A 19,307-nucleotide genomic window follows, 5' to 3' on the forward strand; every position below is an offset into this window, starting at 1 on the left:
TAAAATGTTACCTGTGTCAAAAAGTGTCCATAGCCTTTCAGAACAACAAATTCAGATAAATTACTGCGGAGTCTATAGAAAAGGTTTAGAGACTTAAAGGGATTATCCAGGAAAAAAAAAATTTTTTTTTCATATATCAACTGGCTCCAGAAAGTTAAACAGATTTGTAAATTTCAGTACTTATGAGCTGCTGAAATTAAGTTTGTTATTTTCTGTCCAAGTGCTCTCTGATGACACGTGTCTCGGGAAACCGCCCAATTTAGAAGCAAATCCCCATAGCAAACCTCTTCTATACTGGGCGGTTCCCAAGACACATGTCATCAGAGAGAACTTAGAAAAGAACAACCTTAACTTCAGAAACTCATAAGTACTGAAAGGATTAAGATTTTTTAATAGAAGTAATTTACAAATCTGTTTAACTTTCTGGAGCCAGTTGATATATATATATATATATATATATATATATATATATAAGTTTTTCCTGGAATACCCCTTTAAAGGCTGCACACGTCCTGGGATATACTGACAGAAAAGCCATTGAGCATATTTGTCTACATACACGGTAGCTCTATTTGAACTGGTTACTATATAATGGTCTTTTTTGTTGTACTACTGAGGAATTTACAGCTTAGGAAGTAAATGGTCCCAAGATACGGCCTAAGGAAAGGTTATTCCTGAAGGTCTGACAATAGTGTGGCACTAATGGTATAGTGTTGTATAATCATCGCTGACTATGTAAAATATAGTAGCAACAGCGCCCCCATAGCTAAGGCTAGGTTCACACGGCCGTTTGCATCTGACCCGTTAAAGATCCGATTGGCTCTTTTTTATTGAGCTGATCGGACCCTGAAACGGGTGCAAACGGCTACTACAGGGTCATGATGGACCCCATTCACTTGCATGGGGTCAGTCGGTGACCCGGTAATTTTACAGGATTTTAGCGGTGAAAAGAATAGTGCTTGCACTATTTTTTTTCTCCGCCAAACTCCAATCCTTCTGTCCGGATTGTTGGTGGAACTCCGAATAGTGGAGTCCGACGGCAATGTGAACAAGGCCTAAGGTTACAATGGCTCTTAGAAATAGCTCTAATGGAAGGGTCTCATGTAAGGGACATGTAGAGTCCACTTGTCACACCTGAGGGTATGTTCATATGGCGGAATGTCCATGCAAAGTTCTGATGGAATCTTCCGCATGGACATTGAGCCCCATTGATATCTACGTGGAAAACAGGATTCTGGCGTCCGCAGTGAGACTAGACATGTCTATTCTTTCTGCGGATTTTGTTCGGAAAAGCATTGCCGACTAGGAGACTGCACTTCCGAGCGGTCATAGCGCCCGTAAGCTTATTCAAATGTGCGGAATGTCTGCCTGTGTTTTGCTAGTGAACATTCCACACCGTGTGATCATGGCCTGACCATGCTTGTTTCTGTTTCAATGTTTAAAAGGTTTTTTTTTTTATTTATTTATTTATTTATTTTTTATCAACTGGTGGCAGAAAGTGAAACAGATTTGTAAATTACTTCTATTAAAAAATCTTAATCCTTCCAGTACTTATCAGCTGCTAAATACTACAGAGGAAATTCTTTTCTTTTTGGAACACAGAGCTCTCTGCAGAATCACGAGCACAGTGCTCTCTGCTGACATCTCTGTCCATTTCAGGAACTGTCCAGAGTAGGAGAAAATCCCCATAGCATACATATGCTGCTCTGGACAGTTCCTAAAATGGACATAGATGTCAGCAGAGAGCACTGTGCTCGTGATTCAGCAGAGAGCTCTGTGTTCCAAAAAGAAAATAATTTCCTCTTTAGTATTCAGCAGCTAATAAGTACTGGAAGGATTAAGATTTTTTAATAGAAGTAATTTACAAATCTGTTTAGCTTTCTGACACCAGTTGATTTGAATAAAAAAAATTAAAGTTTTCGGAGTATCCCTTTAAATAAAAAAATAAAATAAAAAAGATATCCAAGAAATGTTGGTTCTTCCATGGTGAGACTTTCTTGCAATCTCCATAGACAGAAGATTGGCGGATTAGGGTAAAGTTGTCACAGTCTGCTGACTTGCTTTAGGCTGCCAAGACCAGAAGGTTTTTTAGTGGGTTTATTTTCTCACAATTATTGCGGTGACTCAGCATGGCGGTAACCCAGATTATACAATCACATTACAAACATTTCAGTCAATATTATCCTGCCCTGCAACAACCTGCAAAGATAAAAGTTTAACTAGGAGGAAGCAGACGTATCTGGTTTGTAGAAGGTTCGGAGGACAGGAGGTTTGGGGTGAAACTGATGAATCCCAAGAGATCAAGAAGAAAACAGAGGTTCCTAAAACGTAAACTACTAAACTTCTGCGCCAAGATTTAAGACCAGCGGACAATAGATGGCATTATAATACACATAGTTATCGCTTCATTTTATGTTTATTAGGTCATTTTGTTATGCCCTTATTTTGCCTTCAAAGGGGTACTCCGGAGGAGAAAAAAAAATAATAATAAAAATTATATTATAATATATATATATATATATATATATATATATATATATATATATATATATATATACACACATACACATACACACACAGTGGTCCCTCAAGTTACAATATTAATTGGTTCCAGGACGACCATTGTATGTTGAAACCATTGTATGTTGAGACCAGAACTCTATGGAAACCTGGTAATTGGTTCTGAAGCCTCTAAGATGTCATCCAAAAATAGGAAAAAGTGAGAATTAAAGAAAAATAAGTAGATAACTAATACAGATAAAGCAAATCCTTACATATAAAAGTAAGAAAGATCTGCTGGGAGCTGTAACTCTTTTTATTATAAAAATGCAAAACAAATCAGATACAAAACATTAAACAAAAACAAGCTTAACCAGCTATAACAAACAAAACATAAATAAAATTGCAAAAACAAATTCTGCCTAACCGGCCAGCCCAAATTTACTAAAATACACTTTTACTTTTTTCACATACCAAAAAACTAAATATCACACTCAAACACGCATTCCAAAAAGAACATAAAAATAGCCCAACTTGGCTTATAAAAATATATAAAACATAAAATAAGCACGACTTGGCTATAAAACAAAAGAAAAGGAACATAAAGGTAGCACAACTTGGCTGTAACTCAAAAATGACCCTTACCCAGGGAAAAAAAAAAAAAAAAAATAAATAAATAAATAAATAAAAAAAAATAAATAAAAAAAAAAATAAAAAAAAAGTTAAAAAAAAAAATATTTCAGCACAACTTGCTAATAAATAACACTCTGCCTCACAGCCAGAGATCCACCGGTGAAAGAAGGGCAGGGAAAAGCAGCGCGGAGACGCGGCCGGAGAGAGGGCCCAAAGAGCCCAGCCCCACGCACCGCCCCCGCACGGCCGCAAGGCCCGCGAAGCACGCCCAGCACGGCAAGGAGCCGAGGATGGCCAGAGAGGATCTGCGCGCGGCCCAGAAACCGGCGAGAGCCGGACCCAAAAAGAGCAAGCCACAACCGAAGAAAAGAACAACACCGCCGAAAAGCGAGACCGCGAAGCCGGAAGCGAGGAGAACAGAGACACCGGAGGGGAGCAGCCCCCCCAAGGAGGAAAAAATAAAATATAAAATTTTATACACAAACATGTATACATGCATATGCGCAAGCATACACATACATATATACACATATATATACATATATATACACACATATATACATACACACGTATATACACATAAACGCACACATATACATACACATAAACACATATGACACTACTTAACTACTGGCCCGACTGCACTATACACTATATAATATAAAACAATATAAATACAAAACCCAATATATACAAAACACAATACAAAACTTACTGAAAATACACAAAAATATACTACAGAAAACAACGGAAAACACCTACACTAAAACTGTCCCCTCACCCACACCACCCCTCCTGTACATGGGTCAGAGTCCATACCGTCCATACAGTTCACAAAGTCCAGTCCTTAACTGACCCATGTCAGGACCCCAAAACACCACAAAACCACCACCCACAAATACACCCTCCCCACCTAACACTCCTCCCAACCAACTTATATACAAACTTATACATTCTGAACCACCACCCCCTTTAGGCCCAAGTTTGGTTGCCTGTAAGCCCTTCATACCATGTAAATTGAAAACAAAACAAAAAGCTAATGTGCACATGCATCAGCCCACCACCAGGGAGAAGGATGGCAGACCTGATACATAAATCATTTTATACTCTTTCCCTAACACCCCCTACAATTCTCCCTAATTCTATCCCTACAATAAATCTGACCCTACCCTCACCCTATCTCTACCCCTATAACACTGCCCCTAACCAAAAATAAAAGGTACTCTACCCAAAAGGTTTAGTACCTAGGGCACATGAAATGAGAAACCTCTCCACAGGAGAGAAGCCCTACTGGTACCAAGACTGCCATACTCCAAAGACCTGATCTTCCCGAGGTCACCAGTGATGTTCCTACAGACCTCCACCTCGGAGAGGATTTTCTGTTGGGTCGACACTAAGCACCGTGCGTTCCACGTGTAGTACCTAACCACTAAACTGACTAAAAATAAAGTGCCCCGATCTCGGCCACCCAGGTTCCTGAATGCCCCATAAGCCCACTCCGGATAGGCAAGGCCGGCAAGTTGACTCCAGCCGATGGAAGCGCCCACCCTGTTGTAGACCCCTATGTTAAAGGGACAATGAAGCAGGAAGTGGTCCATGCTTTCCAGCGTGTCCCCGCACTCTTCTCGGGGACATCCCCGGTCATCAGAGTTCCTGTACTTCAGGTTGTCCTTTACACATAGCTTCCCCTGAAAGCAGCGCCAGGCCAAGTCCCAAAACTTCTGGGGGATCCTTTTCATGTTTAAAAGATACAACCCCTCCCTCAGATCCCGACCTGGGCAGTCCCTGAGCGCCAGAGGCTTCTGGAAGTGGGTCAACAGAACCCGTTTGTCAAGGAACTGCCTTGACTGGGTCCTGATCTCCCACACTCCCAGACCCCACCGACGTATCGCCTTCAGAGTCGGGGTAGCGTAAGCCGGAAGATATCCATGTGGTGTACGGAGGTCCTTCACTTGCCCTCCTGTCTCCCATTCCTGGAAGAAAGGCCGAAACCACTCCTTGCAGGAGAGTACCCACGGAGGAGCCCTCTCTTTCCAGAGGTTTGCAATGTTGGCTTTCAAGAAGGTGTTCGTTAAGAACACCACGGGGTTTACCATAGATAAACCCCCTAGTCTCCTCGTGCGGTACGTAACCTCCCTCTTGACTAGGTTCAACCTGTTCCCCCATAACAGTTGGAAAAACAGGCTGTAGACCCTAGTGTAGTAAGCCTCTGGTAAGATACATACACTGCCCAGATAGATAAACAAGGGGAGCAGGTACGATTTGATCAGGTGTACCCTTTCCCTGAGGGTCATAGACCAACCCTTCCACTGGTTCACCCTCTGAGTGGCATCCTGGAGCTTACCATCCCAGTTTTTGGTGGGATAATCATCCTGGCCGAATGTGATGCCCAGAATTTTTGCTGACTCTTGGAGCCCTGGAAGGGTGTCAGGGAGATCAAACGTGGGATCTCCCCCTCCCAGCCAGAGACTTTCACACTTATCCCGGTTGATCTTGGACCCGGATGCCTCCGAGTAGCGGTCCACCTCTGACATCACCACATCGACCTCCTCCCGTGAGGAGACGAAAATAGTGACATCATCAGCGTACGCCACCACTCTCTGGGCGACATCCGGCTCCGCCAGAGTCATCCCGACTCCCGCCAACGGCCCACAATCTACCCTCCGGACGAAGGGATCGATTGCGAACACGTATAACAGCGGGCTCAAAGGACAACCCTGACGGAGTCCGGACCCCACCTCAAAAGAGCGGCCAGACCAACCGTTCACCAGCGGGAAACTCTCTGCCCCTGCATATAAGGTGACAAGCCAATTCACAAAAGTACTCGGTAAGCCATATCTCAGGAGGACGGACCAGAGGTACTCGTGGTTCACCCGATCAAATGCTTTGGCCTGATCCAAGGACAGCATGTACCCCTTCCAGAGACCCGCACTACTCCGCTCCACTGCCTCCCTGACACTGAGGACAGCACTTAAGGTGCTTCGGCCCGGAACAGAGCAGTGCTGGGCCCCCGAAAGGAGCCAGGGTGCAAACTTCACCAACCGATTAAACAGTATCTTGGCCAGAAGCTTCCTGTCCGTATTGAGAAGAGCTATGGGCCTCCAATTCTCAATCCGGCTAGGATCTTTACCCTTTGACAGAAGAATCAGGGCTGACCTCCTCATTGACTTTGGTAGAGTGCCCGAGGAGAGACACTCATTGAATACCTCAGTCAAGAGGGGAGCTAAAGACTCCTTAAAGGTCCTGTACCACTCGGATGTTAAGCCATCCGGGCCTGGCGACTTCTTGGGGGCGAGCCCCTCGATCGCCAGTCTCACTTCCTCTTCCCTGATTTCTTCTGCCAAAACATCAAGAGAGGGGTCTACCCCTGGCTCAGGAATAGTTTCAGCCAGGAAAGCCGACATCCCGTCTCGATTTAGATCCTTCCTTCCCAAGAGGTGCGAGTAGAAGGATCTGACGACCTCCAGGATCCCTGATCTGGACCGATTCAGAGATCCCGTACTATCAATCAGTCCTGAGACCACTTTACTACTCACTGACATCTTACAGTTCTTGTAAGGGTCGGGCGAGCGGTACCTCCCGTAATCCCTCTCAAAAACCAAAGATGCGTGCCTATCGTACTGACACCCCATCAGCAAGGATTTCACTCTGGAGATATCCTCCCGGCTACCTCCAGTCGAGACAAGGAGCTCGAGTTTCCTCCTCAGACCCCGATACAGGCGGTACCTATTCAGGGACCTGAGGCTCGAGAGCTGGCGGAAGAACCCCGCAACCCGCTTCTTGAATATCTCCCACCACTCTGACTTACTACTACAAAAGTCCAGTAAAGGTACCTGACTCTGAAGAAAGTCCTCAAAGGACTGTCTTATCTCCGCTTCCTCCAGGAGGGACGAATTCAGCTTCCAATAACCTTTACCCATCCGGGGGGTCTCTGAAACATTCAAGGAAAACAAAATCATACAGTGATCGGAGAATTCCACCTCAACCACGGACACTGCGGAAGAGACGGCTTCCTCCTTTAAATAAAACCTGTCTATCCTAGACCTGCAGCTACCTCGATGATAGGTGAAACCCACGTGGCCTGAGGGGCTCCGGATGTGGGCGTCCTCTAGGCGAGCTTCCCTAACTATATTATTGAGGGCCACGCTATCGTAAGCCAGCGGACCATTGGAACCTCTCCTATCTTGGGACCTTGTGACATTATTGAAGTCCCCTCCAAAAATCACTTGCCGGCTAGTAAAAAGGAAGGGCTTAATCCTCATAAAGAGATCTTTGCGGCCCCACTTGGTTTGTGGGGCGTAGATGTTAATGAGCCGGAGCTCTTGCCCCTTCATGAGGACATCTAAGATCAGGCACCTCCCCATTTCTAACTCAATAACCCGTCGGCATTCAACCGGAGCGGTAAAAAGGACCGCCACCCCACTATACGGCTCAGCCGCAAGAGACCAGTGGGAGGGCCCGCGCCTCCACTCTCTTCTGGCTTTTACCAGGGAGGCTAGATCTGACAACCTGGTCTCTTGCAGATACAAAATGTCGGCTTCAACACGGCCGAGAAAATCAAAGGCTGCGAATCTAGCCGTATCCGACTTTATGCTGGCACAGTTAATGGATGCCAGCGTCAATGGGGTGAGTGCCGCCATCATGGGTGATTAAGTTAGACGGCCTCACCTTTATTTCTTCTTCCCCTTCTTCTTCGTGCCCTCATCCCCAGAAGAAGAAGAAAGGGCAGGACCACTTTTAACCCTTTTTTTGGATTCGCTCTGATCCATATGGTCCCCGTCTCCGTCCGACCCCGGTCTAGCCCTGCCCTCCGAGGAAGGTGCCTCAACAGGACAGGGCCCAGTTCCCCCCAGAGGCTCTCTCTCCCTAGGCACCCCGCCCTCACCTTCCCCCTCCAAGGAGGGGGAGGAGATGTTATCAAGGACGAGGTACCGGTTTGACAGGTCAACCAGAGGGGGGGCAGTCAGGCTTCCGCTTTGGACCCGGCCCGCAGTACGAGGGAGAGAGGGCTTGGACCTCTTCTTTCTCCCTTTCCTTTTGCCCTTGTCTTTCTTTTTGGCCTTCTCTACACTCTCCTCATCCACACTTTCATAGTGGGAGGAATCGGAAGAGTCGGCCATATTGCCTTCCTCTTCGCCCAGTCTCCTGACCTCCTCATCCAGCACGTCCTCCTCCAGGGCTTCAGTCATTTCAGGGCCAGCTTCAGGAGCAGGGGCCGGAGCTACCCCCGTCACTTGGGCACTCTCCTGCTCCCTACTCCTCCTCCGATTTTCCTCCCGCCTTAGTTTGGCGGGGCCCTTCTTCCTCACTAGCCCTGGTACGCCCCCATCCCTGCTCGTACCCTCTCCAGCCGAGGCAACCTCACAGCTCTCCCCAGCCGGAGCGGCCGCCGCACGGGCGAAGGCGCTAGGACAACGGCTGAAAGGGTGCCCGAGGACACCACACAGATGGCAGCGGATCTGCCTACAGGATGCGGCCAGATGACCCACCCCACCACACAAAGCACAGACCTGTACAGTACAGGCTGCGCTAAAATGGGTGGGGCTACCGCACCTGTGACAGACCTTAGGCTGCCCCTGGTAGAAGACCTGGATCCTGTCACGTCCAAGGAAGGCGGCTGACGGAATGTGGGCAACCGTACTCCCTGAACGCCTGAGTTTGACGGAAAACGTCCAGGCCCCGGACCAGATCCCGTGCTCATCAATGTTTTTCTTGGGCATGTCCGTCACATCCCCATACCGACCGAGCCAGGTCATGATGTCGTAACAAGAAAGTGACTCGTTACGGGTCAAAACGGTCACCTTCTTGACCGAGTTCTGACGGGAAATTGCCTTTACGGCAAAATCCCGCCAGCCGGGCTCGTTCTTCGCCACCTCGTAGTTTGACCAGAAGAGTTCGAGACCCTCTGGCCGAACGAAGCTGACGTCAAACTCGGACGTACCGTAGGGGTGGATCAGGGCAAAGATGTCACTCGCCCTGAATTCCATCTGGAGGAGGAGCTCAACCACTTTAGCGCGAGGTGGGCACGCATCCTCACCCCTCCAAATCAGACGGACCACATTCCTGCGGTTATTGTCCTGCCCGGTTGTCGGGAGGGACCAGACCACCTCCCCATTCTGCTCTCGGAAAGCCCCCAAACCGTGCCTCTCTATCCAGAAAGACAGGTCGACCTCACCCCTTCCCTCTACCTGGATCGACCTGTCTCCCCTACGCAGAGCCTCCAGGAGGCGCTGTTGCAAGTAACCCCCGGGGATGGACGGAGACGGGGACCCCCCTGGACCCCCGGCAGCGACATTAGCATAGCTCCTAGGAGCAGTCACTGCCGGGGGGGCAGCCGGGCCAGACCCAGACCCAGACCCAGAACCACCATTCACACCACCACTCACATCATCCTTTTTTCCATCCATACCACTACTCCCACCAACATTCACTCCACTGACACTCCTCTCATCCACAACACTACTACACTCAGCATTCTCACTCATACCCTGCCTAACTGATTCTGGGCTGGCTGGGAATTGTAGTACTGCTGGCTTAACTACATTCTTTTTGTCCGGCTTGGCTGCTGCTGCTGCTGATGATGGTTCCTCCTGACTGGGCAATGATCCAGGCACCGGGACACTCCCCCCCCTCACAGGGGAGTTCCCCGCAGTGCCCGCAGAACAAACTGTACTCGGGGGACCGCCCCCCGAGCACACGGACTCAACGCTCTCTGGCGCCCGGACACTCCCCCCCCTCACAGGGGAGTGCCCCGTGGCGCCAGTAGTGCCCACAGTACTCGGGGAACCGCCCCCCGAGCACACGGCAGCGTAACTCTCCTCTGGCACTTGGACACGCCCCCTGCCACCCTGGGGCGGTCCTGCAGTGCCAGAGCTGCCCGGCATGAGCCCATCCTGCCCTTCCCTACCGACAGGATGGGTGGGCTTCACAACTATTGCGCCCTTAGCCGTTGCTGACGCCTTACTGTACTCCCCGTGCTGGCCCCGCTCCACCACAGGAACGGGGTCTGGCAGTTTGGGGGAGCCCGCAGCCTGAACCAGCTTTGCAGCTGGCCCAGACTGCTGGAAGGGGACAAATACATATTGTACCGTCTCCTTTGTCTTCCTTTTCTTGGACCTCTGCTTGACCACCACATCTTCACACTCCTCGTCCCCAAAGGTGAAATTCTGGAGGTGGGCTGGGGACTCCTGCATCACAATTGCCCTCAGCAGACCCCCAGCCTCACCCTCCACGTCATCCTCCTCACTCTCGCTTGGCGGAAGTGCCACCTGTCCAGCCTCAATGTAGCTGTCCTGGGTCTGGGTGTCACCTGGAGTAGCTACAACTCCCACACTTTCCTCCATCTTCTCCTCTTCACCACCATCCTCACTATCTTCGCCGCCACTACTCTCCCCATCATCCACCTCCACCTTACCTGGGGATTTCGTGGCGGCAAACCGATTGCTGTTGATCAGCTTCTCCTTGAAGAGACCGCTCCCCTCCAGTATCTCCGCTCTCCTCGCCTCCAGCCTCACAATCTCGCCTTTCAGCGATGTTATCCTCTTCTTCAGTTCTGGCTTGCTCTTTCTGGATCCTGTACTCATCAAACTCTGGGTCGCACGCAGATCCTCTCTGGCCATCCTCAGCTCCTTGCCGCGCTGCTCGTACTCCGCAAACCTTGCGGCCATGCGGGAGCAGTACGTGGAACTGGACTCGCCGGGCCCACTCTCCGACCACATCTCCACACTGCTTTTCCTTGCCTTTCTTCCACCAGTGGATCTCTGGCTGGCACCCGTAGCCTGGGTAGCAGAGCCTGCATTGCTGCAGACTCTGCCCGATCTTCTCCCGGCCGGAACAATGGCTGTCGAAGTTTTCACTCCACTTCCCGCCAGCCTGGAACGGGGAGTGGAGCCACGAGGCTCCATTGCAGGAGCTTCTTCCCCAGGAATCTGCCACAAACCTGGGGAAGGCTTGTTGGAAATCTCTGCTTGGTTCTGCTCTGCTGGAAGTCTCAGGAGACACACCCGCACACACCCTGCTGGGAGCTGAAATCACTGTCTATGTCAGTGTTTCCCAACCAGGGTGCCTCCAGCTGTTGCAAAACTACAACTACAACTGTGCCAAGACAGCCAAAGGTCGTCTGGTAATGTTGGGGGGGTTAGTGAGCTGTCTAGGCATGCTGGTAGTTGTTATTGGGTGCCTGTGCAAACTGGGAGTTGTAGTTTTTAAACAGCTGTAGGCACACTGGTTGAAAAGAATGTTCAGATTTGCTGGGAGTTGTAGTGTTTCAACAGCTGGTATTACAACTTGGCTCTATTCATTTCAAGAAAACTGAGCTGCAATACCTCACACAAGGGGGGTGCTGTTTTTTTTTGGAAGGAATCAGCTTAGTTTTTCTAATCCTGGATCACATCTTAACAGTGTTTCCCATCCAGGGTGCCTCCAGCTGTTGTAAAACTACAACTCCCAGCATGCCCGGACAGCCAAAGGCTGTCCGGGCATGCTGAGAGTTGTAGTTTTACAACAGCTGCAGGCACACGGTTGTAGTTTTGCAACAACTGGAGGTAACCTGGTTGGGAAACAATGGTTTATGTAGAGGACAGGGGCTTCTTCAGGGTCCTATACAGTACACATAGTGTCCCAAATGGAGCCGCCCTTACTTGGTGTCCAAAAGAGCAGCTAACCCTGGCACAGGTAAGGAGTAGTACAGGACTTTTAGTTCCTCCCTGTACTGTAGGGGGCGCTACCAGACAGCTAGTCAGTGCAGGAACTTCAGTAATACAGGGGTTTTACCAGTAAAATGCCCCATTCTGATTGGTCAGTTCTTTCAGCCATTGACATGTTTCACAGATCTGGACTGTCTGTACATTGTATGTTAAGTCTGGTTTCAAGTTACGATGGTCCAGAAAAAAACATTGTATGTTGAAACCATTGTATGTTGAGGCCATTGTAAGTTGAGGGATCACTGTATATGTTTTCAAATCAACTGGTGCAAGAAAATCATATAGATTTGTAAATTACTTCTATTTAAAAATCTTAAGACTTCCAGTACTTAGTTGCTGTAGGCTACAGAGGAAGTTGTGAAGTCTTTCCAGTCTGACTACAGTGCTCTCTACTGCCACCTCAGCCCATGTCAGGAACTGTCCAAAGCCTGAGAAAAAATACTTATAGCAATCCTCTCCTGCTCTGGAAAGTCCCCGACACAGACAGAGGTGGCAGCAGAGAGCACTGTGGTCAGACTGGAAAGAACTACACAACTTCCTCTGGTGCATACAGCAGCTGATAAGTACTGGAAGGATTAAGATTTTTAAATTGAAGTAATTTACAGATCTGTATAACTTGTCGACACCAGTTGATTTGAAATTTTCTTTTTACCTCCAGCGTGCCCCTTTAATAAAGCTTCTCTGATATGTTGGGCAAAGGACATTAAAGGGGTACTCCCGTGGAAAACTTTTTTCAACTAGTGCCAGAAAGTTAAACAGATTTGTAAATCACTTCTATTAAAAAATCTTAATCCTTCCAGTACTTTTTAGGGGCTGTATACTAAAGAGAAATCCAAAAAAGAAATGCATTTCCTCTGATGTCATGACCACAGTGCTCTCTGCTGACCTCTGCTGTCCATTTTAGGAACTGTCCAGAGCAGCGTATGTTTGCTATGGGGATTTTCTCCTGCTCTGGACAGTTCCTAAAATGGACAGCAGAGGTCAGCAGAGAGCACTGTGGTCATGACACGAGAGGAAATGCATTTCTTTTTTGGATTTCCCTTTAGTATACAGCCCCTAAAATGTACTGGAAGGATTAGGATCTTTTAATAGAAGTGATTTACAAATCTGTTTAACTTTCTGGCACCAGTTGATTAAAAAAAAAAAAAAAAATAAAAAAAAAAAGTTTTCCATGGGAGTACCCCTTTAAAAGAGGACCTGCAGATTAGGGCTGGGAGGTATACCAGTTCGTACCGAATCTTTTGTGCTGCACGATATGAATTTTAACTCATACCGCAATACTGGTTTGGCCCCTCCCCCTCGGGAATGAATTATCAGCCCAGCGCTGCACTGTCCCCATCGGGGAACTACTTACAAGTCATCCGCGAGCGCTGTTCTGCCCCCCCCCCCCCCAATTAATTATCAGCCCAGCGCTGTCCCCATCGGGGTAAATATTCGCATGTCACCCGCAAGCGCTGCCCTCCCCTTCCTCCTGTTTGTTGCGGCCGCCGGAGCTGACACTCTATACCAGTGGTCTTCAACCTGCGGACCTCCAGATGTTGCAAAACTACAACTCTCAGCATGGGAGTTGTAGTTTTGCAACATCTGGAGGTCCGCAGGTTGAAGACCACTGCTCTATACTGTGCGGTATCCCTAAATAAACTTTAACTCACCTCCCGTTGATCCGGTACCGGCCTCACGTGCTTCTTGGGGACGGAAATGTCGGACAGTCGTCAGCCTATCACCAGCCGCAGCGATGTTCCGCCTCGGCCGGTGATAGGCTGAGCCCATTGTCATGTAAGAATACAGTTACATACCGTGGAACCGCCAAAAGTTACAAAAATACTGTGATACACACATTTGGTCATACCGCTGACCCCGAGCCCCTGATCCACTCTGGTTATTAAAATAATATAGGATAACATAGGATCTGTAGTAAGTACACAAGCAGTCTTCAAACCGTGGACCTCCAGCTGTTGCAAGACTACAACTCCCAGCATGCCCGGACAGCCAACGGCTGTCCGGGTATGCTGGGAGATGTAGTTTTGTAACAGCTGGAGGTCCACAGTTATTGTCATTTGAAATGTAGCTTTCCCCCCCCCCCCCAGTTCATCCATATCATCTCATATTATGCAAACAAAAGGCGACAAGTCGTTCTTACCCTCAATGCTCATCTCAAAGCAGACGTGGCAGAACGACAGGGTCTCAATGTCAGTGCCCAGCTTGCAGATACTGCATACATTGTCGTCATTCAAGTCAATGTTCACAAACTGCTCCTCTTCAGTCATGGTGCCCCTGAGACAGAAAAGGTTTCGAAATGAGAATAAATAATAGCCGTGAAACAATAGTGCCCTTTACAAGGTTATGTGCCAGGGAAAATAAGGACTTGTACATTTAAGGGGGGATCTTCCACTCAAGTGCATTTGCAATAATAAACATGACACTGAATACAAATAAGTAGTAGAAGTAACAGACCGCTATAAAATTAGATCATAAATAGACAGTTTAAAATAACAAATGCTACATGGTTAGTACTGTGTTACCGTCATTGTACAGTGATCGCAGGTGATAAGTCGGTGAAAAAGCGCGGTAGAGATCGCTTTGCCCCCGGCCTGCTGCCACATCTGACTCTTACTTCACGCTCCAGTGTTTCCCAACCAGGGCGCCTCCAGCTGTTGCAAAACTACAACTTCCAGGATAACGTATCACTTTTTTAAATTTTTTTTAAAGGAGCTATTCGGGATTAGAAAAAGCGCCACACCTGTCCTCAGGTTGTGTGTGGTATTACACCTTGGCTCTATTCATTTCAAGGGAACTGAGAAGCAATATCTCACACAAAGGGAGTGTTTTTTTTTTTTTTTGGAAGGAATCAGCTTAGTTTTTCTAATCCTGGATCACATCTTAGAACAGTGTTTCCCATCCGGGGTGCCTCCAGCTGTTGTAAAACTACAACTCCCAGCATGCCACGGCAGCCTTTTTAAAACCAGTGTGCCTGCAGCTGTTGTAAAACTACAACATTTTTTAAATCAACTGGTGCCAGAAAGTTAAACAGATTTGTAAATTACTTCTATTAAAAAAATCTTAATCCTTCCTGTACTTATTAGCTGCTGAATACTACAGCGGAAATTCTTTTCTTTTTGAAACACAGAGCTCTCTGCTGACATCATGAGCACAGTGCTCTCTGCTGACATCTCTGCCCATTTTAGGAACTGTCCAGAACAGCATATGTTTGCTATGGGGATTTCCTTTTACTCTGGACAGTTCCTAAAATGGACAGAGATGTCAGCAGAGAGCCTGTGCTCGTGATGTCAGCAGACAGCTCTGTGTTTCAAACGGAAAATAATTTCCACTGTAGTATTCAGCAGCTAATAAGTACAGGAAGGATTAAGATTTCTTAAATAGAAGTAATTTACAAATCTGTTTAACTTTCTGGCACCAGTTGATTTAAAAAATAAAAAAAAAAGTTTTTCACTGGAGAACCCCTTTAAAACAGATTTGTAAATTACTTCTATTAAAAAAAAAACTTAATCCTTTAAGTACTTTTTAGCAGCTGGAAATTCTTTACTTTTGAATTTATTTTTTGTGTTGTCCACAGTGCTCTCTGCTGACACCTCTGTCCATGTCAGGAACTGTCCAGAGTAGCATAGGTTTGCTATGGGGATTTTCTCCTGGCACTGGACAGCAGAGAGCACCGTGGACAACACAAAAAAGAAATTCAAATAATAAAGATTTTCCTCTGTAGAAAACAGCTGCTAAAAAGTACTGAAAGGTAAGATTTTTTTTAAATAGACGTAATTTACAAATCTGTTTAACTTTCTGGCACCAGTTCATTTATATATTAAAAAAAAAAAAAAAAAAAAAAAAAAAAAAAATTCCACCGGAGTTCCCCTTTAAATCAATACACATAGTTGAACACAGAATCAAATTTGCAGCGGGAAGGCGTGAATGTAAATCTGCAGCTTCAAATACGTGCAGGACACTGTGCGTGCGAATAGACGTTTAGGCCTCGTTCACACTGCGGAACTGGGCGGAAAAATTGCACTTAGAAAGCTGCAGAACTCAAAGAAATTAACTCTTTCCACAAGAGAGGTGATAGCTAGCTGATCGCTGGGGGTCCGGTCGCTGATCACAAGAACAGTAAATAGTCCCACTAGCCAATGGCAGCGTTACCCAACGCAGGTGCCTCTAGTTGTTGCAAAACTACAACTCCCAGCATCTCAGGTTGGGAAACACAGTGATATACTTGGCTGGTCATACTCATAGGGGAGATTTATCAAAACCTGTGTGGATGAAAAGTGGTACAGTTGCCCATAGCAACAACCAGGTTGCTGCTTTCACTTTCATTTTCAAGAAGTCCTCTGAAAAATGAAAGCAGCAATCTGATTGGTTGCCTTGGGCAACTGCACCACTTTCCCTCTGCGCAAGTTATCTCCCCTATAATGTTTGCCAGACCAGTCAACCATCTCATGCAAAATTTCCCAACCAGTGCACTACAACTCCCAGCAGCCAAGGGAATCACTTTGTTATATACTCGGCTGGCCATACTCCTAATGTATTCCAGACCAGCCAACCATCTAATGCAGTGTATTCCCACCAGTGCGCCTCGAGCTGATGCAAAAACTACAACTTCCGGCATGCCGGGCGTTGCAGTTAGGAATGCTGGGGGTTGTTGTTTTGCAACAGCTGAAGGCACACTGGTTGTGAAACACTGATCTAGTGTATGCAGCAGTGTTTTCAGACCAGGGAGCCTCCAGCTGTTGCAAAACTACAACTCCCAGATTTTGGCTGTCCGGGTATGCTGGAAGTTGTAGTTTTGCAACAGCTGGAGGCAACTGGGTTGGGAAACACTGGTCTAAGGGATGTACAAACATTCAGTGTAAGGGAGCCCCATTGAGAATAAAGGGAGCAGTGGTCAAGTGTGTCGGCTGACGCTCCATTCACTTAGGGGGACAATTATTCCCATGAACAGTGTCATGGGGAAAGGGGGTCCCCAGCAGTCAGACCCCCACCAAGCAGCTAGATATCCTCTATCCTGTATAGATATCTATCTATCGGGTCTTTAAGAGCTGGCACCGCATACACCAAAGACTGATCAGTACAGCGGTCCCTCAAGTCACAATATTAATTGGTTCCGGGGCGACCATTGTAGGTTGAAACCATTGTATGTTGAGACCAGAACTCTATGGAAACCTGGTAATTGGTTCTGAAGCCACCAAAATGTTATCGAAAAATAGGAAAAAGTGAGGATTAAAAATAAATAAGTAAATAACTAATATAGATAAAGCAAATCCTTACATATAAAAGTAAGAAAGATCTGCTGGGAGCTGTAAATCACGGTCTAGGTCAGTGTTTCCCAAAGAGGATGCCTCCAGCTGTTGCAAAACTACAACTCCCAGCATGACCGGACAGCCTTCGGCTGTCCGGGCATGCTGGGAGTTGTAGTTTTGCAACAGCTGGAGGCATCCTCTTTGGGAAACACTGGTCTATGGAGAGGACAGGAGCTTCTTCAGGGTCATGTACAGTACACAATGTCCAAAAAAAAAAAATAAGTAAAAATGGTGCCCTCACCTGGTGTCCAAAGGAGCAGCTAACCCTGGTACAGGTAAAGAGTACAGAACATGTAATACCTCCCTGTACTGTAGGGGGCGCTACCAGACACCAGTCAGTGCATGCACTTCAGTAATAGAGGTGATTTACCAGTGAATGCCCATTCTGATTGGTCGGTTCTTCCAGCCCTTGACACGTTTCGCAGATCTGGACTGTCCGTAACATTGTATGTTGAGTCTGGTTCCAAGTTACAATGTTCCAGAAAAGACCATTGTATGTTGAAACTTCTGTATGTTGAGGCCATTGTAAGTTGAGGGATCACTGTAGTGCTGCAAATTACACTTGGTTTATCTATCTACATTAAATAACTTTAGATCTTGAGATAGTTTTTCTTTTCCAGTTTTGCAGAAATAAAGTTATTTAAAAAGGTTAAAATGTCCATAACTTCATCTGTATCGCACGTAGCTTTAAAAAGAAAGTTCTTTTTTGTTTTAACAAATGTGGCTGAGCAGTAAATGTGCTCCAGGGTAGTAATACTCAGAATGTCAGTTTGGCGCTGCTGTTTACATGCAGAGCACAGCGATGTCTACGCCCGGAGCAAACACATTACCCTCTGTGGATGAATCCTAAGCTGCAGGCAAATAAACAATACGTGCCCTTCCAGCATTTCTGACACAGGGCCAAATTCTAAAAAAAAGTGTGTGTACATCTACAGCAATAGGAAAACAGAGCAAATTTTTTTTTTTTTTTGCAAAAACAGCACCACACCTGGTTGTGTGTGGTACTACAACTTGACTGCGTTCAGAGTAGTTCTGTCTGTTTTTGGAAGAAGTTAGCTCCCTTAAAGGGGTACTCTGCTGCACACACCTTATCCCCTATCCAAAGGATAGGGAATAAGATGTTAGATCGCGGGGGTCCGGCCGCTGGGGACCCCCACAATCCCCGGGCCAGCAGCTGTGGCGTCCGGAACAAAGAAGCTTGCAGCTTCTGCATTCATGAAGTTACGCCTCCATTCATAGCTATGGGAGGGTGCATGGCGGCCTGCATCGCCTGTCATCGGGCATGGAGTGGAGTTTGCTCTGTGACCCGAATGACAGGTGTGCCATAGATCGTGGGGGTCCCCAGCGACGGGACCCTTGCGATCTAATTTCTTATCCCCTATCCAAAGGATAAGATGTGTGCAGCGGACTACCCCTTTAAACCCTCTTTTTCCTCCCTACCACAGCCTATGGCCATATTCACACAGACATATCGCTGCAGCAGTCCCACTGATTTCAATGGGATTCTGCTGCACTGTGCCCATGGCGGAATTTCCGGAGTCCGCACGGAAATGTATTGCCGTCTATGAGGCTGCGCGTTTCTGAGCAATCCTCACGTCAGCATATTCTGCTGGTGCTCCACTGTCTGCATGGAAATTTTACATGTGTACAATACATTGTGTGACCATGGCCTAGGTGACCCCCACGGAGAACCTCTCACACAAAACACCTTAATGTAACCCACAAGGTCACAGTCAGATACACTGAGATCACATAAAAAACTGTGAGAACATAATAGTCTGTGGGTTCCTGTTAAGGTCACTAGTTCTGAAGAAAATAGTGGTAAGTAGATGGTTCACACACATAAGAGGCATATACTGCGTGCAGAGTAGGTGTCATTGTCATGTGACGGATATAATGCATGTACAGTCCACCTATTATAGCTAAGGGAAGGTAAACCATAAACCACATGTCTGTAAAGCGGTGGGGCAGCCGTTCTTCAGAGATTAAATGCTAGAAAAATGCATGTTCAGTTTATGTGTATGTCACACTCTTGTTTATAAAGTGGTATACCTATCTTATGTTATAGTCCAGTGGTCCCCAACCCAGTCCTCACATCCATCCGACTTAGCGTGTTTTTTCAGTTACTCAATTGGAATAGAACAGGGGTAAAAATAATCTAATTCTG

General features: G+C 46.9%; 1 protein-coding gene across 4 annotated transcripts in view; it reads right to left on the bottom strand.

Moving 5' to 3' along the window:
- C2H21orf91 (chromosome 2 C21orf91 homolog) overlaps positions 1-19,307 on the bottom strand; it is a 69,530-nt gene that overhangs the window by 36,275 nt on the left and 13,948 nt on the right. For 2 of the 4 annotated variants that reach the window (XM_056559424.1, XM_056559426.1), the window contains exon 2: positions 13,975-14,108. In XM_056559424.1, coding sequence (XP_056415399.1) covers positions 13,975-14,101 — 127 coding nt within the window. In that variant the 5' untranslated portion in view covers positions 14,102-14,108. Of the gene's footprint in view, positions 1-13,974; positions 14,109-14,356; positions 14,387-16,093; positions 16,110-19,307 lie in introns of those variants that run through there. The other 2 variants (XM_056559427.1, XM_056559428.1) reach the window with 2 other exon arrangements.

Source organism: Hyla sarda, chromosome 2 (assembly GCF_029499605.1).
Source record: "Hyla sarda isolate aHylSar1 chromosome 2, aHylSar1.hap1, whole genome shotgun sequence".
Lineage (NCBI taxonomy): Eukaryota > Metazoa > Chordata > Amphibia > Anura > Hylidae > Hyla > Hyla sarda.